General features: G+C 26.2%; 2 protein-coding genes across 2 annotated transcripts; one reads left to right on the top strand and one right to left on the bottom strand.

Annotated features, from left to right (window-relative positions):
• Positions 1 to 604: 604 nt before the first annotated feature.
• Positions 605 to 11470, bottom strand: LOC145835006 (uncharacterized). The gene is made up of 7 exons (XM_082942536.1): positions 11188 to 11470; positions 10723 to 10833; positions 9979 to 10137; positions 7658 to 7818; positions 5214 to 5364; positions 934 to 1069; positions 605 to 709 (listed from the first exon to the last, which is right to left on the bottom strand). Exons 1-7 carry the CDS (start codon positions 11455 to 11457, stop codon positions 621 to 623), a joined length of 1077 nt encoding a protein of 358 aa, XP_082798662.1. The 5' UTR covers positions 11458 to 11470; the 3' UTR covers positions 605 to 620.
• Positions 11471 to 15999: 4529 nt separating this feature from the next.
• On the top strand, positions 16000 to 21722 carry LOC145834616 (uncharacterized). Its single transcript, XM_082942088.1, has 13 exons — positions 16000 to 16416; positions 16624 to 16830; positions 16942 to 17040; positions 17142 to 17228; positions 17293 to 17340; positions 17410 to 17469; positions 17661 to 17870; positions 17929 to 18198; positions 19658 to 20050; positions 20108 to 20254; positions 20314 to 20461; positions 20659 to 20985; positions 21313 to 21722. Exons 1-13 carry the CDS (start codon positions 16195 to 16197, stop codon positions 21345 to 21347), a joined length of 2253 nt encoding a protein of 750 aa, XP_082798214.1. The 5' UTR covers positions 16000 to 16194; the 3' UTR covers positions 21348 to 21722.
• The last annotated feature ends 1330 nt before the right edge of the window (positions 21723 to 23052 follow it).

Below are 23052 nucleotides of genomic sequence, written 5' to 3'. Positions count from 1 at the left end.
AGTGTTAACAGTGTAGTTTTTTTCCATTAATTTTGAACTTATAAAATTTTGTTTCGTTTAGTTTTGTCTGTTTTTATTCTTTTTTCTTTGAATAAAGTAAAATAAATTAATTAACAGAAATTTTATAGTACGTTTTGTTATATACATTCATAATATAACTAAGGTAGATAACTTGTAAAAAAAGCGATATTTTGTTCTTATCCGGCCAAAGGCAAATCCGGCCGTATTTTCAAAAAAATCTTGTCAAACTTGGCCGGATTAGCGAGAAAGCACCTATAAACAGTAGTTTGTACACTAATAAGTATTAATGAACGTAATATTTAATTTAAAAATAACTAAAATAAAATTCTTTCGTAACAGTTTTAAACCATATGAAAATATTGTTTTAGCAATTACACTTTTAAAATATTTAGAAAGTTAAAAATAGATTTTTTTATAACACTTTTATTTTTCCTATAAAATATCACACTTAAAAACAAAATAAACTACAACAACCATTACTATATTTCAAACGCTATATAGACAAAAACATTCAGTAAAAGTTAAAAGCAATTTTGTAAACAAAAGTTCTAATTTATCAAAAATAATAAATTAAACTATTTAACAAAAGCAAAGTAATTTTAATTAAATTGATATCCAACAGAAATTGCAACTGCATGATGCTGTTCTGATCTGAAGTAAACGGAATACAGAGCATTGACAACGTTCACTGTTTTGTTAATTATACCGTTTTAAAGCTTAAGATGATTTTTCACAAGTTAAGATGCTAAAAAATGAGTATTTTGAATTTTACTATAAATTTTCTTTTCTTCAAGGATTATTATTTGTGTTACTTAAAAAGAAATAGTTTTTTCACTTTTTTTCATACGTTTAAAATTAATCTAAAAAAGTATAACAGTTTAGTGTAATGTACATGCATTAGAAAAAACTAACACACTTGACCCTTTCTAAGAATAACTTTTGTCACAGCACATTTTTCTCGACATTCATGTTTTGGAACAAGTCTGAACTGCATGACACCGTGTATTTGAGCAATCCACATCCCATCCATGTTTTCACGAAAACGTGCCTACAAAATCATTTTTTTCTAAATGAACTGTTTCATACTTAAAAAAAAATATTTCAATCAAAGAATTATCAAACCCTTCAATCAAGAGTATTTGTAACTGTAAATTTACTTATACTTAACATGTTTTGCTCGACTATTATAATTTATATTCTCACTAAATTAATAATTTATTTTTCAAGTTCTGTTCGTGTAGAATGTTTTTATTGAAAAAAAATGCTTTTAGTAGACTAAAAGTTTTATTTTGAAAACTATTTGTATAAAGTAAGGTACTTAAGCGCAAATGTTAAGGTGTTAAGTTTTAGTTTTGTACTTTTATGCAACCCTGTTTATTTCGTTCTTTTTTTACTTAAAAATTTAAAGGAAAATTTTGTTTACGAAAATTTTGTTTTATGTACTTTTTCATTTGTGTGTTATAAAAAGTATTAAATCTTTTATAGAGTCTTTGTTTTTCTTGATATCGAATTTCAAAATGCTGCTCAGATAAGAAAGACATTTTAATGTGTTTGTTTTGAGCACAGTCTTGATGAAGGCATTAATTAATATACTGTAACTTTTAGACAAAAAGTTTAACTTAATCTAAAAAAGTGTTCAGGTACAACATACGTTTTTCAGTAAGTATTATTGTAAAACAAAATACTATTAAAGATCATAATCTGACAATCATAAAAAGACAAAGTAATACATTTAAACATATTATAGCTAATAGCTAAACTTTAATATTTCTTTTCTATCAACGTGAAAAACTTAATCTTGTATTAAATTTAATTCTTTGATAAAGATGTTCAACAGTTCTTAATAATCATAATAGAATAAAGCTACGTAGTTGCATTATTTAAGCAAGAACGAAGTACAGAAAAAACAAGGTAATATTTTAAAAATCTTAAGTAAGATTTTTAAACTTTGAACAAAATGACGTCATTTGAACTTTCCTTTTAATTATGAAACAAATTAGAATTGACTTTACCTCTTTATAACTATAACAAACCTCTATTTAAAACAAAATGATTTTGAATTTGCAAACCATAAACATCAACACACTATTTTACTATCAAATTCTAATCCTTTTATAAATCTAATATAACCACCAAATATAATTTTCAAGTTGTAAGTTTTACAGAAAAAATTCCTAAAGTCGAATTTTTATCACTTACAACCATAGTTCTTATAAGTAACCGAAAAAGCCAAATTTTATTGAGTATCATAAAGAAACAAACATTATGCTAAAGATAAATAGAAAGTTATGGCAACTGTTTTACAGCTTTTGAGTTTTTCATAGGGTTATGACACTGAGACAAAAACAAGCTAAGACTTTTTTTTTGTTGTGTATATAACTCAACATAGATTAAAACTATCATATCAGGAATTCTATAAGTTGTAATAGATTAATTTTTTTAAGATCGAAAAAATAAAACATTTTAAGCAATTTTTTATAGTTTTTACTGTTTGTTTGGTAGATAGCAGGGACGTCGCTTGGGGTGGCACACTGGAGCTGTTGTTCCACCTATCAAAAAAAAAAAAGAAGAAAAATAAAAATTTCAATTAATTTCAGTTTTTTTAACTCTTTTCATTGAATTTATCGATAAGTTTGTTTGTTTTTCTAGCTTTACATTCAATCTTTAAATATTCGGTAAAATGTCGCTGCAAGCTCAACCTGTGTCAGCTGAATTTTAAACATATACAAGTTTCCATACTAAATAATTTTTAAAAGCTTAATTTTAGAGCTCCATTAAATGCAGCGCTATGTGAATTAAAACATTAGTTTTAGAACATAATACATTGAAAAAAGTTAAGTATAAACAAACTGAATATACTGAAAGTATAAGATGTAACGTTAAAAGGCGTTAAATCCTGGAGATCCTGATAAGCTAAGCTTATCGGAATATATACCACAGATGTTTTTGTGTCAAAACTTTATTCCGACTTACGGCGTTTCACTGCTCTCAAATAAATTTAAGAACAGAACTACGGAGTCTCAAAAAAATTATTCTTAGATATTTAATTTTATTCTTAGAGCTTTTTTGAGACTCCGTAGTTCTGTTCTTAAATTTATTTGAGAGCAGTGAAACGCCGTTAGTCGGAATAAAGTTTTGACACAAAAATATCTGTGGTATACTGAAAGTATATATATTGTTTATTGAACGATAAAAAAGCGCTCCAAATGTTTGGTCTAAGGACTTGGTGTACAAAGGAACCTTTTGGTTATCGATTTGGTATTGTTTAGTTTCTGAGTTGAATGTTACAAGATCAAAAGCAAGTGGTCAACACATATACAAAAAAAACTATCAGAGCCAAAAGTTATAACAAGCTTTTAAAAGGAATATTAACAAAATTACAAAACTAAACAGTTTTGTGTGTGTTTTATTGACAATTCTTTTACTAATTGTACATAAAAAACTAAACTACTTTTTCACATATCATCTTTTATTTATCTTAAAGCAAAAGAAAATAAAGGCTAACTTTATTATTTACATATGATACTTGGATTTATTTTAGATAAAATTAGTTTTGTTTTTTGATAGTTTTTACTATTGAAATCAGCTATACGTAGCTAACAAGTTACATGCAAGTTTTAAATGTGTTTGCCCAATATTGTAAAAATAAAAAACATATCAAAAATAAAAAGTACTCGTTATAAATAAGTTTGGTATTCACTTAGTAGTATAAATTTTATGTAAAAATAAAGTCTAAGTTAAGATCCACATCCTTTTACTAATTAAAGTGGGGTGGTGAAAAACTTTTTTTAAGTTGTTTTATAAATCTTTCGCTAGCCTACAAATTCATTTTACTGGTTTATAAAATTCAAATTAACCATTTAGGTAAGACCAGTCAAAGTAAGAGCCTCTTATTGGAGGGGGAAACAGAACAATAAATTTATAGATTTATAAAACTTATCTCTTCTTTTATTATTTAAACTAGCAACCTAAATACTTCAGAAAGTGTTCCTAGCTTGATTTAAAACAAATTTTCTTGGTCTAGTTTAAAAATACCAAGAAAAAAGATTATGAAAAAAGATATTATAAATTTTTTTTAAACTAAAAACATACTCAAAAATTAAAAAAGCTGTTTCTACAAAATTTTAAAGTTTAACATTTTTTAGATATTTTATAAAAACCTTACACTTTTTATATAATTTCTTTTTGATATGATGTATTGTTACCTGTAGGTTGTTTAAAAACTTTTAGATCAAGTCTGAATAAACATTACCTTTTATTTTGTTATTTGTATAAAAAGTTTTAGACGTTTTAGATAAGTATTTTTTTAGTTAGATATTAATAACTCCTTACTTTTCATCAAATTACATGCACAAAGTTTTTTTTTATTATAAAAACCGTTTTTTATTACTAGTTAGTTAAGTATTAATTTTAATTCAGAAAATTTATTTTTGAGCATATAAAAAAATTATAATGAATTTTCAATTCAAAAAAAGTAGTTATGTTGTTAAGAAAGAGTAATGATATATACAGGTATGAGACATTTTTAAAAAATTCATTTATTTTTTATTTAAGATTTATTTAAACAAAAATTTTATAGTTTTTTTTTTAATTAGCCTATTTCTTCATATTCCCTATATGATTTTTATTTAAAGTTTCAAACTAGGAGGTTTTTTAATATTGAAAACGTCAATCTCTAACACCCTTAACAAAAAGACCACGCAACACTACTTGTAGATAGTCACAAGGGAGTCAAAATAAGTTAGTAAATTTAATATTTAAAATGCTTTTAGTAAAGAATATTAATACACAAAGCTTCTAGTGACTATGCTATATGTTAGATTTTTCGAACACAAAATCAAAGTTGCCAAATATTCAATACTTAATGTTGCAAAGTCAGTAAAAAAAAGTATCGGATATTCAAATATTGTTCTTTAGAATTCTTAGTGCTTAAAAATAGTTTAATCAAGGAATTTATTATCATGTATGCTACAAAAGAAGCAGTATATTATTTAAAATATAAACACGAAAAAACTAAGTATGTTGTTGTGTTAATAAATTAAATACAATAACATTGCTTTCAACAAAAGTAACTTAGTTCTTGTTTTTTTTTAAATCGTTAGAAACTACTACTCTTGTTATTTCATACAATTATTTATACACAATTAACCTTGCACAAAAGTTTTTGTTAAGTTAGACTAAGTTAAACTTACCCAAATTGATGTCTCATTATTCTCTATTACGGTTCGACTACTGAGTAAAACAGAGTTTTTATATCGATTTACTTCTGTCATATCAGGTAAGAAATATGCCTTATCATAATAATCCCTTATTGCGTTGTAACTTTTCTTATTGCAGTTTGTCCTGCAGTAATATTTTATCATAAAAAATATAATTAAAAATATCCAGCAAAGCTCAATGTTATAATAATTATGTTGAAGTTGTATAAGTAAAGATTAACATTTGGAAATTATGTCCCAGTTTTAAATAGATCGTTTCAAATTAAAAGCTTTTAAGAAAATTTATGCTTGTAAAATAAAGATTTGACTTAATTTTGAAAAATACGGAACATGAGCTATTTCAAAAATAATAACACTAAACATAAAACTTTATTAATATGTAGTCAAGTACGCAATAGTAGTTTTACTCAAGAGCTTTGCTAAAAGATTTCAAAGCTTAGTAGCTTTAAAGTTTTATAAGCGAATAAAACACTAAAATAAAACTATCTACAGTGTTTATGTTTGATAACATAAAGGAAATAGTAAACTTTTTTTTTTGTTTTATTAAGGTAAAAAATGCACAAAAACAACTATGCATATACTATTAAATATTTTTAAAGATACAAATGGGGAAAGATAAAATTAAACTACGAAAAGTATAGTGAGCTACAAAAAAACTAAATAAGATATTAAAAGTATAGTTATTTTAAGGAATTATGTTTTATTACATATAGTTAATTAAGAGATAAAAAAATCACAAACCGTTTATATAAAAAAGTTTTTGTTTTTAATTAAAGGATTAAGTGTATTGTTTGTTAAAGTTAAAATCAAACTTGTTTTTTGTAATATGACATACAAATTACCTTAAACACTTAAATCAAGGCATAAATTTAACTATTTTGAGGAATTTTAACTTATGTTCGAACATATAACAAAGAATTTTAATTTTATTAATATATTTCTACATTTATTTAAATCATAATCTAGAAACTGATCACTTTGAAAAGGCTAGATTTTAAACTTCAATTGTATAATCGTAACACAGCAGTTATGTAATATTTTATGTGTAATTTTGTTTAACACTTTAGTACATTATATATACTTTTTATCTTGTTATATTTTTAATCAATGTGTATGTCAAACTTAAACTTTTTTCAAAAAATATATACTTTTATACACTTATGCTTATTAAACTTTGGTAGTTAAATGTTGAGTCAATCTTTTTTCCTTTTACATTTATCTATTTGCTTTTCAAATTTACCTATTTTAACTTTTATTTAATTGTAAATAACAGCACTAATTGTTTATTTATATTTTCAAAACACAGAAAATTACTCCTCAAAAACAAAAAAATATAATGAAACTGGTAATTTATTTATTATAAATTTAAAATAGCTTTATTTAAAGGACTTAATCTCTATTTTAAAACATGTTTCACTACTCTATAGTATAAAATACATGTATATGTTGTTATAATATATAAGACGTAACTTGATTAAAATTTTAACAAAACTATTTAATTTCGAAAACTACATTTCTATTGTTTTTTATCTCAAACACGTAAAACAAAATGGTAAAACTTCATTTACTAATTAAAATAACTGCTTCAACTAACTATTAAAAAAATATGGTAATTAAGTTTTGAAAAGTTAGAACTTTATAAACTTTTTAAGCGGTCAAAAAAACATTTAGGAATTATAGAATTTGTTTTGTTTTTCAAAAAATAGTTAGGTTCATGAATTAAAGAATTTAAAAACACTATCTCCATTTAACTTATTGAATTTTATCAACTATTCTATTATAATTTAAAAATAAGGAATTTGTTAAACTACCCAAACTTTTGCTAAGTATATCTGAATTTCAAATAACAAAAAAAGAATCTAAGTTTAAAATTATTAGAAAGTATTGTTAAGACAATCTTATAACATTTTGTAATTAAGCGGTAAATTAATATGTTATAAATGAAGCTAAAATAAGAATAAAATTTTTCAGATAACAAAAATAAGTTAGCATTTGTATAAAAATTTTGATACATAATTTTTTTTATTAACTTTGAACGTTTAAACAGACTTTTTAGCCAATCGTTAGTTATTTTTTTGTTTTACTTCTAACAGTTTTTGCTTTAATGAGCAAAAGTATTGTATTGTAAACACTAATTTAAAATGTTTTACACAGTGTAACTCTGCAACAATTTTTATATTATTCAAGTTCAACTAACTAAGATCTAATTGTTACATGTATTAGATTAAATCATATATGTTTATCCACAAGAAAACTATAGTTCAGTAATAAAATGTATAATGTAAAAATGCATATATATATAAACTTGTAAAAAGATCTATTGTGTTAAACATATACACAAGTTAGGTCCAGTAATCTGAATTAAAAAAGTACTTGAAAAACAAAATATGTATAAATATGTGTATAACAAAACAAACCAAGATGCAGAAAAGTGTAACTCATTTTTATTCCAATTGCTTACAATGTAATCAAATAAGCTTGGTATATTATTAATTGAATTAGTTGAGTTGTTTGACATTTTAATCATTGGGCTACAATACGATGAGCTCCTTCCTAATTCAGGCAGTATGAAGTGGAGCTATTAACAAAAAAATAAACTGTAAATGTATATAAAAACAGTGTCCAATGAATTTAATTAATCAAGATTTACAAAGTTTACTTGCCTCCTTAATAGAAAAAGTATGCAGAGTTTTTAGCTAGCTATAAGTTGCAATACTAAAATTGTTTATTTTAAGTTTTACTTTTTATCTGGATGTCTTTTACTATTAGAGTACGTGACAACAAGCTTAAGTCTTCATAAAATTGTGTAAGTATTAAATAATTCAAATGTCGTAAGTTTTTATAAATCAAGTACACTTATAACTTACTTTTATTTACTTAAAAAAAAATTCAGAAAAATAAGTTTCGCTCAAAGAGCTCGTCAATGCAAAATAAATAATTCTGAAAATATGTGAAAACGTCATACAAGTAAACTATTTACTTTAGTATTTTATCGGTAGGACTTTTTATGGGTAGTTTTAAATTTTGGGTACTTTTGATTGCAGCAATTTTGCAAAAAAAGTACCCAATATTTTGATGACACCATTGACTTTACTTTGGGTAGTTTTGAAGCAAAAATAAAGTATATAGACTTTTTATGGGTAGTATTTTATGGCCACTATTTTATGGGTAGAATTGCTGCAATCAATTCTGCCCATAATTTAATGTGATGTCATTAAAATTATGGGTAGTATTTAGATGTTGCTGCAATTAAGTTGCTGAAATTTATTGAAAAAAAAATGTCTAGGCCTTATATAAATATTATGGATAGTTTTTGTTGTTTTAAATTTATAAACAAACAAATAAAAAATAACTTGAATACACATAAACCAATAGTTTGATTTATTTGTACATTTATTTAAATTATATTTTGTAAACTAAGAGAAGTAGTGGCTAGAATTATTAAAAGATATATGAATAATTTTTTATTTAAGATTTAATAAAGAAAAATAAACAAAAACTTGTATACACTTAAATCAATTGTTTGATTTATAAGTTTTTCTATTTTATTTATATTTAGTAAACTTATAAAAGTAGTGGCTTGGACTTATGTGTACTATTCTATGGGCACTATTTTATGTGTAGAATTGCTTCAATCAATTCTGCTCATAATTTGATGTGATTTCATTTAAATTATGGGTAGTATTGATATGTTGGTCCAATTAAATGAAAAATAAAGCAGTGTCTAGTTACAAATAAACTTATTGTTTGATTTATATGTCCATTTATTTAAATTATATTTTCTTAAAGTTTAATAACTAAAAAAATTGTCAAAATTATAAAATAGTGTCCATAAAATAGTACACATAAGGCCAAGCCACTACTTCTATAAGTTTACTGAATATAAATTACATATATACAATTATAAATCAAACAACTGGTGTATGTGCGTTCAAGTTTAACTTTTTAATTTTGTTTAAAAAATCTTTAATACAATACTATTCAAAATATCTATAATAATGAAAGCCATTACTTTTGCTAATTTACAAAATATAATTTAAATAAATATACAAATAAATCAAACTATTAGTTTATGGGCATTCAAGTTATTTTTTATTTGTTTGTTTATAAATTTAAAACAACAAAAACTATCCATAATAGTTATATAAAGCCTGGACAGTATTTTATTTTTATTTAATTGCAGCAATTTAATTACAGCAACATCTAAATACTACCCGTAATTTTAATAACGTCATATCAAATTAAGGGCAGAATTGATTGCAGCAATACTACCCATAAAAAGTCCTACCAAAACTACCCAAAGTATGGCATGACGTCATCAAAATATTGGAGCCTTTGTTTGCAAAATTGCTGCAATTATATGCTGAAAAGTACCCAATATTGCTCAAAAAAAAAACTACCAATAAAAAGGCCTACCCCACATAATAAAAACTTATACTACATTATAGTAAATTTGCTTATAAAATTTAGTTTAGTAGGAGTTCAAAAGCTGACTTTAATTCGATATATGAAAAATCATTAATAAAAAGAACATCTGTTTACTTCATAATCTAAATATTGTTTAAAAATTTTTAGTATGCTTTCAAGAAATCATAATAAAAACCAGTAAGATAAATAATTTTAAAAGTAGTTTTTATATGTAAACTGTTTTATAGAAGTAATTACACGAGTGCTCTAGTGTTTTAGAATTCGAAACGCTATTGTGTAATAATAACACATTTTTTATACCAAAACATACTTTAACAAACTCTTTTAATCTGAAATCACTAAATAATTTAGTAGAGTTCCATTTTTTCATTGCATCCGTTATAATAACTGGCTGCCAGTCTAATAGATTTTTAGAGAAGTTTTTTGGATCCACATCACGTAACTTTTCGACAACTAAATGTTCACAGAGCTGTTATATAATTTATGATACTTTAGAAAATTTAAAATATGCTTTATTTATTAAATTTTAAGTATTTACAAAACTATGTTTAACAACTAATATTTGAAAACTATAAACATTGAACTATTTAATATATTTTTAATTTTTGTCTGTTCTTGATACAATAAAAAAACACTTATTTTGTAAACATTTTTATCTGAACATACGTAATATAACGAACACATATTTCTTTTCTTACTTACTCTTATTATTTTACAAAATCGAAACTTAGTATTATGATAAACAAATCATGTTAGTTTTTTTACCATGTAATTAAAGTAGTACTTAACTTTAATGTACGAAACAAAACTATTTTTAAGTGTTAAAAACACAATTTATTAATAAGTATGTGTGTGCATTTGGATATTTTAACTTTTCTTTGAATTAGTTCTCTTTCTCCAGCTTTAGTAAAACAGTCTTAGCTTTTTTACAATAAACTAGTTATATCTAGTAGGTAGTCATTTTTGTTAAAACTTTATATTATGTAAAATAAATTTAAATTAAATAGTACATTACACTTTGTTTTAAGCTTTCATTTGTTTACAGTATTCTAACCTTACATGCGGCTGGTTCCAGTCTTCCACTAGCATTACTTTCTTTAATATAGGGATTGTTTATCAAACACTCAGCATCAAAGTACGAGTTGTAATCAAAGTCAGGAAACAACTTAATTTATTTGTACAAATTATTTTATAGCAACATTAAGATAAATAGTAAACTCCAGTTTTAGTTTTATACAATATAATGGTTTTAAATATTATTTTATTGTAGTAAAAAATTGGTTTTTAAAGTGTTAGTGCATAACTTGTATTTTCTAAATTTAGTTTATAAACAATCGACAAATTTTACTTATTATTTAAAGCAACAATATTTATCATATCTTATAACTTGAATACGAATAAGCTTTTTCAATTTTTAATTTAAAACATTTTAATTTTTAAATAGAGCTCTATTATGTGTTCCTAAAAAAAAAAACCGTTTACTGTTCATTTTTAAGTGTATTATATAATTAGCTCGAACCCAAATGAATGATTTTTTAGTTGTTGCACGAATGTAAAACATGTCAGGATCCAACATTATGAAAGCACTTATTGCTACAAAAACTGATAATATTAGCAGTTTTGGTTTTTGATTTCTACATACTTTTTTTTCTGTATATGTTAAAATTGGTTTTAAAAATTGTTTGCGTTTTTTTTTGGGGCATAGTTTGTAAAGATTTTTAAGCCTTGTTTCGATTGATTTCAAATTTTCTTCCGTAGTTGATTTGTTGTTGATTTTGTTATTTTTCATAGCTATAAAAAACTTAAACTGCTAATTTAGTATTTTCATAGAATAATATTTGAAAGTTTAGTATACAATAATTAAAAAACAGAAATCAAATGCAATTTTAAAACATTACACTAAAATTCTAATAAAACTTTTTTAATTTATAACAAAGGTCGACAGCTTTTTAAAACAATAACCAGTATTATTAGAAAAAAAACGCAAGCCGTCAAAATAAAGTTTACAAATAAATTTGTAAAAAAGTGGTTATAAAATCAGCGAAATTGCTTACTAAAAACTATACTTTATTTGTTTTAGTAAGTTTTTGTTTTAAAAACATATATTTTTTTTAATACTTTTTCAACCAAAAGATAATTTGTGTATAGAAAATTTATGTTTAACGTGGTCCGTAATTTGCTGGTCATTTAGTTTAAAAAAATGGGCTCAGCAAAAAAAAAATACAACAATAGAAGTATTATACCTATTTGCTTAAGGTTTACTTTTTCTCAACAAATACTTCGATTTAAAAATTTTAAAGTTTTCAAGTAAACAATAAAATAGGAAAATAACAAAAATGTATAATGATGACAATAAAAACAAAACAACAATTATAATCTTAATGATAGTAGTAAGAATTGTTTAAAAAAACTAGAGACTATTGAAAAACTTAATTTTTAAATTTATTTATTCACAAAGGCAACAATGTTTTACCCCTAAGGGATCTTCAGGCCTGCAAAATAAAATAAACATAAGACGATGGATTACTAAAAAAAATACAATAGTGCAAGAAATTATAATTAAATTCAAATTAAATTAGTTGATGCCTTTATGAATAAATAAATATAAAAATCAACTTTGTCTCCAAACTAAAATTGTCGAGACCTGTTGTGCCTAAGGAATAATCCTTGCATATATACTATTGAAAAACAAAAATAATTGTTTATCACTATATTTATATTTAGATAAAAAAGCGTACTACTTACATAAAAACCGTTTAAATTTAAATCAACTTCAAAATACTGAACATAAATTTCAGATGTAACACTTTGTTTATTTATATTGTATAACGTATTTAACGTATAAAGCTAATAAAATAAGAAGAGGCAAAAGGAAGTTGACATAGTATAAACAAAGCTATACTAACAATAGTATTATTTTGTTCAAACATTAACAAAATGTTACATTAGCACTTAATTTATCTATTTATTGTTTAAATTTTGACAAAAATCTTTAAAGTTTAAAAAAAAACAATATGTTTTTTAACATTTGTTCTGTTTTGTAACTAGATAGGTTCTATATGACTTTTTTCAAAAGGAATTAAATTCTAAAAATACTACAAAAAAACGTTTTTTTTTAATTAGATTAGGTTATTTTTAACTTTAAAACCTTTGTGTGCATTTAATATTGCTAAGTTTAATTTAAAAAAAAATATTGCAAATAAGAAAAGAAGATATCAAAGATGAATGTATGTATAAGCCATAACTGTAGTAGATTACGAACTAATAGTAATTACAATACATATTGATCATTCACAATATAATGTAAGTGTAAATTCAAATGTAAAAATATAAGGAAATAAATAAATTTTAATTATAGTTCTTCAAAAGATTTTATTTGATTATTCTATACAACTTAAATTAGTTACGTACGATATTTAAAGCTGTTTATGTAATTATTTTAAGTTGTAATGAACAATAAAATATAACCGTTCATAGCTCATAGTTTAAGTTTATTATACAATGCTTATCGTTTTACTTACAATTAATTTATTTTACACTGTGAATGACTAGTATGTAATTTTAACACTATTAGTTATTAGTCTATTTTAGTTATGGTTTATAATTAGTTATACACATAATAATCATCACAATTTTTTTTTGGACCTATTGTTTTTCTTTCAGAACTCCGTCGAACTATGTAAAATGTTTAGCACATTTGAATAAACCAAGTTCTGTTTAACTTTTTTTGATAGTTGTAGATTCCAACGAGCTTGTTTTATTAGATCATTGTTAATAATTAGTTTTGAATACTTTTAAGTAATTTTCAACAATATAAGTAACTTTTAATTAACTTAAATTTAAATTTTTGCTACAACAAGACTTCGTTTGACATGAAGTACTAAATGTTTTATGAACATAAAAATGCAAAACAAAAAAGATTTATTGATTACAAATAATAAATTATTCCTTTTTACTATGCTTTATAAGTACCACTAAAAATAAGTTTTCTATATAATTAAAAAAATTCTTAGCTTTCCAGAAATTGTTATGTTTTCAACATAGTATGTTCTAAATAGGAAAATACGATAATTTTTATTATGATTTAATTTTCATATTTAATTAGTATTTAGGAAGTTTTAAATGTTTTTGAGAATAAAATGAAAATATATGATATTTTTAAGAATATAATAGCTATTCATCATGATAAAATATAGATGAGTATGTATGTAAAAAGTTTCAGCCATTTGTAAGAACCTTATTACAATTTTCGTAATTATATAAATATTAATTATTGGTATAGCAAAATACAATTTTTAGGTGTATGTATTAAAAAGATAAATAAAAGAGTCAATATAAATGTAATTTGAATTTATAAAAAGAACTATTTTTCTATCATTTACATATTATTCAATTTTCATACAGAATTATATGTTACTATAAAAGTCTTTGAGCAATAGTATTTGTGATGTTAAGTTTTTTTTTCAACTTCAAGTTATTTTTATATATACAAATAAACTTCAATTAGTTTAGTAATATTCATTAGTGTATATAAACTGAAATTATTGTGTATTTAATCAATTAATTTTACAAAGCAATGATAATTTTAGTAAATCGTTCCTTATCAAATTTGTTACTATTATAATTACTCTTTTGCGTGTTATTGAAATCGTCGTTGTAATGAAAGTTTTATAAACTGTTGTTTTAAATAAAGAATTTTGTAACATTTATCTTATTTAAGTTTTTATAATCACAAATTTCTTAAAACTGTAATGTTTTTTTATAAAGTTAGAACTCAACTAAGTTTATATTAATAAAGCTTTCGATAAATTGTTTATTTGTACCAAACCTTTGTCTTAAGCGTAACCTAAAATAAATTAGTAATCTTACGAAGGTTGGACTAAGCAACTGTGAAGTTAAATAAAATTTCGAAAAAAACTACAAACAAAATATTAGACTTAAATGCAAACAAAAAAGCTAACTTAGCTAAACTTTTTTAGTATAAACTATGATATATATTTTACTGACAATTAAAAACAAAGTAGTGCCACATCATTGTCTTATAACGCCCACTGTATTTTTAATTATTAAAAATTTAATTACTAAAAGCTTCTTTACTTAGCATAATCAAAAAAAAAATTTTTACAACGTTTAGCTTATTGCTTAGTATTGCAACTGTATTTCAAACTACTTCCTGTAAGTTAAATAGATGATCTACAAAAAAAAATAAATAGCTATTACAAATTTAGTTTAACAATTAACTTGTTCCATTATAAATGAAAATTTTACAATAAAGTAGTGAACGATTCACATTAAATGTTTAAGCATTTATTTATTTGCTCTGAAAAGTGTTTTTAAAAGAAATTTTTATTTGATCTAAATGATCTAATTATATTGATATTTTAGCTAAAATTGTACCTGAAATTACAATTTCTATAGTTACTTACTGTAACCAATATCTTAATACAAAAGCAATAAGACCAATATGAAAACAACATATAAACACAACTAAAAAAAGCTTTTATTCTAAAATTTTAGTGTTACATTTAATTTTTTAAAGTCTTTTAATATAATTTTGTTATTTAGAAAGATTATTACTAAAGACAATTAAAAATATAATTTCCGTTAAATAATTTATCATGATATTAATTTTCGTCTGTCTTTACTCATTTTGGAGTCTGTCTTTGAGTACAGCTTTAAAATACTATAACACAAATTTTAGAAAATAAAAATTGTAAAGTATATGAACATAATGTTTTTTAAAGTAATATCTGACTAGAATTGTTTTAAAAGTCGATTGTGTGAAAAATATTTTTAAGATTGATTTTAAATTACTTTAAGTGCACATTTAAAAAAACTTATTACATGTATTACATAGAGTTTAAAGAATTAGAAGTTAATATTCTAAAGCCGATGTATGTAAGTTTTTTAATCTCTAATAAAAAAAATTTATGCCATCAACTGAAATTAGCTTTTGGAAAATGAAGTAAAATAAGACACTTTTCAAATACAACGTATGTACTTACTTAACAAATATTTTTTATGTTGTGACTTCGAAGTTTACGTAGTATAAATTTACTTCAGAAAAACATAAGTTTTTTAGAATTATTAAATAGATATCTTAACCTAGTAATACTGTAATACAAAAATACTTTAATACAAAAAAATTAAATATTTAAACATTTAAAATTTAACGCAGCAATGCAGAAAGTTTGCTGAAAGACATGCTTCACTTCGCATGATTGCGTCAATGAGCAAAAACAATGACTATTTTTAAACAGCTATATATGTAAGCTTAACTTTCTTTCTTTTTTTTTGGTTTCCGGATGGTTTTACCATTATTTAACCTAAGGTACGCTGATGGCTGCAGACGTCACTTGTCGGCATTAAAAGAAGTGGTTGTCAGGCAAATATAAGCTTTGATATAAGGCAACCAAGTCGGACGCCAACGCAGTTTCAGTCTGCGTTCGCGTCTCACGTTAGCTCTTCTGAAGACGCAACGGCATACAATCAGAAGTAATCCGTAAAAATCGGCGCCGGACCAAGGATGCGTCCTTTTTGCCGCATCCTCCTGTTGGTCGTGGTGCTTGGGATTTTAACTGCACCTTTAATCGATGCCAGAGGTAAAGGAAAAAAACGGAAGCATAAAGCAAATCGTAATAAAAGACAAGAAGAACTGAATGTACAGCCGGCAAATGAAGAACCTGTGCAGCCAGTAAATGAGTCACCTGTGCAGCCAGCAAACGAAGAACCCGTACCACCCGAAGAGGTTTTTTTTTACAAAAACAATATTCAAAACATCTTATCTTAAGCTCTAACTTTTGTCAAAAAAATTTAAACTAACAATACGAAAAAATAAAACTTATAGATTTATTAGTTTTTAAATGGAGCTGTTATAAACTCGATAGTTTTTAAATTTCTTTATACGAACTATGCCTCAATTATCTTTAATTCTAAAAATGATAATTTTTAAAAGTGTTTGACATGTCCTGCTGGTCCTCCTGGAAAGCCAGGTGCACAAGGAGAACCTGGAGCAGATGGTCCAACAGGTGCAGCTGGTCTACAAGGACAAGATGGACTACCAGGTATTGACGGAATAAATGGTAGTCCTGGTGTTCCTGGCGTTGAAGGGCCTGCTGGAGTTCCCGGAGCTGATGGCATTCCTGGCATTGACGGTGCTGAGGTTTAATCTTTTTTTCAATGTTTTTTAAAATAGAATAAGTTTGTGTCAAAAGCTTCTTATTTTCATGTTTAGTTTACTTTAAACATCAAGTTACAAAAAGTATGCTTTTAGGGACCTGCTGGTCCACCAGGACTTCCAGGTGAACCAGGATCTGATGGTCCTCAAGGAGAGATGGGTCCTGCTGGAGTTTCGGGAGCAGCTGGCGCTGTTGTAAGTTTTAAAAGTTTTTAAGTTATTGTATACAATTTAGAATTAGCATATACATACAAAAACTTTATTTCACAACAAAACTTATTCTTTCGCTACTCAAGGGTGCACCTGGATCTCCTGGAAAACCTGGACCTGCAGGTGTTGGAGCACCAGGACCCGCTGGACCAACTGGTGAACCAGGACCAACTGTAAGTTAAAATATTTAGTTGAAAACTTAATAACTAACTTTAAAAAATGAATACTATTTTTTAGGGACCACCAGGACCACCTGGCCCGCCAGGACTAACTATTATTGGAGAGGTTATTTTGTAGTTTCTAAACACTAATTAAATATAAAATAATAACTATACTAATTAAGCTAAACCACAGGGTCCTGAAGGTTCCGGTACAGGAGATGGTACCGGAGGAGCAGGTCGAGGTCCAGATATTGTTAGTTGATAATGTTATTTAAACTTCTCTTAATGATCTATGATTTTTTAACTAATAGACGAAAAGCAACCATAACTTTAAAATACACACGGTGGTTTTTTTCTGTAACAAACAAAACTTTAAACGACCATGTTCTTATTGATGCTAAAATAGTTTTCAAAAGCGTTACAAACAATAAGATACACGTACAGTACGGACCTATTGGACCTGCGGGACCACCAGGCTTACCTGGTATTAAAGGCCACAGAGGCTTACCTGGACCAGAGGGGCCAGATGGAAAGCAAGGTCCTCAAGGAGAACAAGGAAGTCCTGGTCTTGAAGGACCTCCTGGACCTGGTGGAGAAGCTGGACCACGTGGACCCCAAGGATTCATTGGACCACCTGGATCTAAAGGAGAAATAGTAAGTACATTTATTATGTCTAAAGAGATTTCGTTTAATAACTGATACATTATTTAAGGGTGAAGCTGGTATTCCAGGTGAATCTGGTAGACCTGGAGAAAAGGGGGCAGCTGGTGATGAGGGCCCTATAGGACCAGCAGGTGGTGATGGTCCTAAAGGAGCAACTGGTGCTCGTGGAGAAACAGGTAACCCTGGGCCACCAGGTATTCCTGGCGAAAGTGGCCCTGCTGGTTTTGATGGTATCGATGGTCTACCAGGAACTCCAGGTATGAAAGGTGTTCCTGGTGATATAGGAAAAACCGGACCAGCTGGAGAGCCAGGTCCTATGGTAAGTTGAGCATTTTTTTCCATATACAACTATAAAGCTCATTCTTTCTAGATTACAAAGTGAACTAAAATAAATAAAGTGTAAAAATAGTCTGATGTTTTATATCAAAAAATTTTTCTTTCTTAATTCTTGTTAAGTTGTTAAAGGTATTTTCTATTCGTTTTTAAAAAACTTCTTTAATCAGTAATTATATACTGTTTATGGCTCTATAAACAGTTTACTCGCCACATTTAAGGTTTCTTATTTGTCAAAAAGTGATCAGACAATTAGTTTTGACAAAACAAAAGTAAAACACAAATTACGAATGTATTAACATTTCTTAAAACCGTTTCAAGTAAAAGATATTTTTTAATTAATCACGATTAATATATAAAAAAACACTTGTAAAGTATAAACTTTTTAACATTTAATTTTATCAAAAAATCGTTTATGTAAAGAAAACTTTTATTTTTTTGACTATTATTAATTGATAGTAATAAACAACTTTACACTAAATTAAATTCGGGTCTTCATTCTAAATCATTGTGATTATAATATTGTTTCTCATCAAGCAGTAATACATTTTAAAAAGGGCTTAACTAATTAATTTTTTATACAGAAAAGATTTGTACGACTATATAAATTCCGGTACTTCAAATTCTATTGAATATGAATTATTTTGAATCATCCTTTCATATAATTAATCTTTTTTAATATTACTATCTTAATCTTTATTAGTTGGGCCTTCTGATGCATTCTTAAATACCTTTGGTTTTAAGTTAGTTTTGAGACAAGAATAAAATAACTTTTAAATTTACTTGAACATGAAACTTTTTAGTAATATGAAATTCCTATTTTAATAAACAATTTATAAACATTTTTTATTATATAATACTATTATATGTTGTTATATATCTAATATGGTATTAGTATAGTTTCTTTAGTTAGATCTTCCGGTATTTTTTTAAATTTAAAATTATTTTTAAGGTATAATTTCTTTAAAAATTCATAAGAATCTAATAGGTCATAAATTGAACTTTTATACTAACTAGAAATGTGTTACTTAACCTTGAACTTGAAGTTGATTTACAGCTGTTTTTAAATAATGTAGAGGCATTGATTTTTAATAACGAAAAATTTTTGCTATGCCATTCAATTGCTTTAAAATTTCCATTAGTAATTCATAACCATAAAAATAAGTTATTAATTTTAACAGTATAACTTAACTTCACTAATATTTAGTTATTATTATTCTTTATTTGAAGCTGTTTGTGTTGATCACTTAGATTTATTTATCTAAACACATTTGCGGTTTGCAAAGTTTTTTACTTTCTGCTAACTTTTTATTTAACTATTGTCGTAGCGTCAAGATACATAATTAATTTTGAAATTAATACGATCATGTTTATTAACTATTTTTAAACTGTTTACAAATTATCTTTTAAGCTTGTTAGTTTTAGGTTTTTATAATTTTTTAAAGGGACCAAAAGGTCATCGAGGTGATGCCGGAGATATAGGTGAGACTGGTGAACCTGGTGTACCAGGTGAGTCTGGACCTCCAGGCATTCCCGGAGAAATGGGAAGACCCGGACAGCAAGGTATTCAAGGGATACCCGGAGAAATGGGAAGACCAGGACAACTAGGACCAGAAGGACCTGCGGGGCCAGCTGGAATAGCTGGACCTAAAGGAGGATTAGGTGATCAAGGAATTCAAGGAATCCCAGGAGAAATGGGAAGACAAGGTATTAAAGGTCACAAAGGACAAACTGGTGATAGTGGTGAAAAAGGAGCGTCTGGAGAAACAGGTGCGGAAGGGCCTGCTGGACCTGCTGGACCAAAAGGAGAAGGTGGAATTCCTGGAGAACGTGGATCCGTACGTTGTTGTATCATTTTATATAAATAATTTTATTTTTTATTTTGTTACAAACAGCCCGGAGTGCCTGGTGAAAACGGCCAACGTGGACCTACTGGAAGTCAAGGACCTTTAGGACCATCTGGACCACAGGGACCACCAGGACCCCGAGGGATACCTGGACAACGTGGACTTAGAGGAAGAAACGGCCGTCAAGGACCTCCAGTATGTTTTATTTTGTAATACTTCAAATTTGCCTCTAAAGTTTTTTTTTTGTCTCTAAGGGACCTGAAGTTAGCGAAGCAAAAATTCTTGAGCTTTGTCGCAAAATTTTGAGAGAAGAAATGAGACCTGTTCCTGCACCTGGCAATTTTAGATCCGCACCTGGAAAACCAGGTCCCCCAGGCCCACCTGGATTTAATGGCCAAGATGGTAAGACTTTTTTCATAAATATTAATTCTAAGAATTTATTTATAAATCATGTTAATTTGTCTATATATATTAAGTTACAGTCATATCAACTTGAAAAAAATAGTTCTTAAACAATTTATACTGTTTTCAAATTAAAGATATTGTTAAAATTAATTTTTTAAGTTCAAATTTAAAATCAACTACTTTAAAAAATTTAGGTGCACCAGGAGCTCCTGGTAAACAAGGACCTACTGGGTTACCTGGCCTCCAAGGTATTGCCGGATCATCAGGTCCAAAAGGAAGCTCTGGTGATAAGGGTGACCGTGGTATATCTCAAGTTGGACCACCAGGTCTTCCTGGGCAACCTGGCCTAAGAGGACCCCAAGGACCAGCTGGTTATGGAAAGGACGGTCGAAATGGTGAGAGAGGCGAGCCCGGTATGCCTGGACCACCTGGATACCCTGGACCTCAGGGAGCGATGGGTACTGCTGGCTACTGTGATCCTTCAACTTGCTATGCTGCCACTGCAAGAAGAGAACTGAAAGGTATACATTGATTTTTTTACGCTTTACTTTTTTTTTGAATTACATCTTGATACATATCTAAACTATTGTAACATTTTGTCTATTGAATTATGATTACGCTCTACGATTTAGAAAATCGTTTAAATTTTTTTATTAAAAACGAACTCATATTATTGTAAAAAAGTAAAGCTATAATACATCTTTAAGAACGCTGTATATGTTAATAAATTAGTAGTACTGTCGTAGTATTTTAATGTCAATAAACTGTATTTTAAATACCTCTAAACTGTTCTTAAATAACTGTTATAATTGATAAGTTGTGTATAAAACTTAATTATTCTTTTATAGGGCCTTCTCAGAAAGGGCCTACCGTCGAAACGTAGAACAACCGCGTGACGTTACAAAAAATTTATCTGAAAACGCCCATAACATGGTTTAAGAAGGTGATCATGCGTGGAGAGTAATAAGTGATGGAACAGTGCATTTCTACGTTGAATTTTTAAGTAAATTTTCAACTATTACAAAAACGAGTGTAATTTGAAAGTGTTTCAAAACATATTTTGTTTAAGTTGTCAAATTATTTGAATATTGTTGTTTTTTGTTCAAAAGTCGTTGTCATCGCAATTTTTTTAACTCGTATAACAATACCATTATAATTGCTATGTGTATAGCTGCTAAAATTACTTGTGCGTAGCGTTTTGTTATTTTTTTGTCGTTTTGATTTTTTATATAAAGTTGTAAACAAAAATGCAAATGCATTTATTTTTGTACCGTTTATTAACAAATTAGTTTTTGATATTTACAAACTTTATTTATCTTTATGTAACTATTGAAATACTTTAAATAGTTTGATACTTTACTTCAATTTACTAGTAAGCTTTAAAAAATATGCTAAAAACTTAGGATATAAACTTTAACTCATTATATGTTAAGTTTAACTAAAATATACTTTTTTAATAGTAATAAGTTTATTAACTTAAGACTTAAAATAAAAAGCTAGTAGTATTGATAAGGTAACAGAAAATAAAATAAATAAAAATTAGATACTAGCTAATTACAAAGCTAAAAAGCGAGCTTATCAATACATAAAAAAACAAAAATTACTTAAAGTTTTGTAGGTTTCTTAAAAAATGAAACTAAAGTTATTAATTCATATAAAATTATAGAGTTTTATTTTTTAAGTATATTAAAACTAACAAATTTATAATATAAACCTGAAAATCGTTAAATTTTAAAGTTTTATTCATACAAATATGACATTTAAAACAGTTAGTTTTGTCCATAACAAAACACTTTTCAATACTTTAGGTTAAAGTTTTTATCAGAAGTAAATAAAAACAGGAGAAAAAGCTAAATCAAATGATAAATATTACTATTTGATTAATCCTACTAAACAGAATAAACTAAATAATGTAACTTGATGTTTATCAAAAACTGAATTGCTTACCTCTGTTTTTTTTTGAGAACTGCTTTAAAAAGCAATAAATTTTCATTAAATCTAATTTAATAAGAAATGTATATTTTGTCGGAGGCTGATTGCTTTTGTCGAAACGTTTTACTTCTTTATTAGTATTATTAGTTTTATTTGTGTTTAGCTATAGATTTTAAACCATTTTTTAATACTAACACACAGGAAAAATAATACTGCATTTTAACTTTATAGGTTTAGGTGAATTCTAGTTTGTTCTGTATAAATCAAATGAATATAATTTTATGTTGTTTATGAGATAAGTACATTTGTGCTTTATACTTATTAGCTTAAGTTTATTCTACTTTTACTTGAACTTGTTATTGGAAAAAAACCATAGTTTTTTGTAATGTTTTTTTTTTTCAAAAACCGCAATAACATAAAAATTAGTGACAAACCTGGGCCGTCTTCTATCATTAAATTAATTAAAAACTATTAAGAGTACTGAGTACAATGTAGTATCGTTTTTTTTTACATATTATTCCTTTCTTTAAACTGAATTCGTTTACATATATAACTATAAATACTAGCCTTTATAATTGTTTTAGTATGAAAAAAATTTTTGCATCGGGTTAAATACAAAACCACAAACTTAACTGCAAATAAAGTTACAACAAAAT

This window comes from Thalia democratica, chromosome 4 (genome assembly GCF_965202585.1).
Source record: "Thalia democratica chromosome 4, ktThaDemo2.hap1.1, whole genome shotgun sequence".
Lineage (NCBI taxonomy): Eukaryota > Metazoa > Chordata > Thaliacea > Salpida > Salpidae > Thalia > Thalia democratica.
This window is presented reverse-complemented; position numbering and strand designations above follow the sequence as displayed.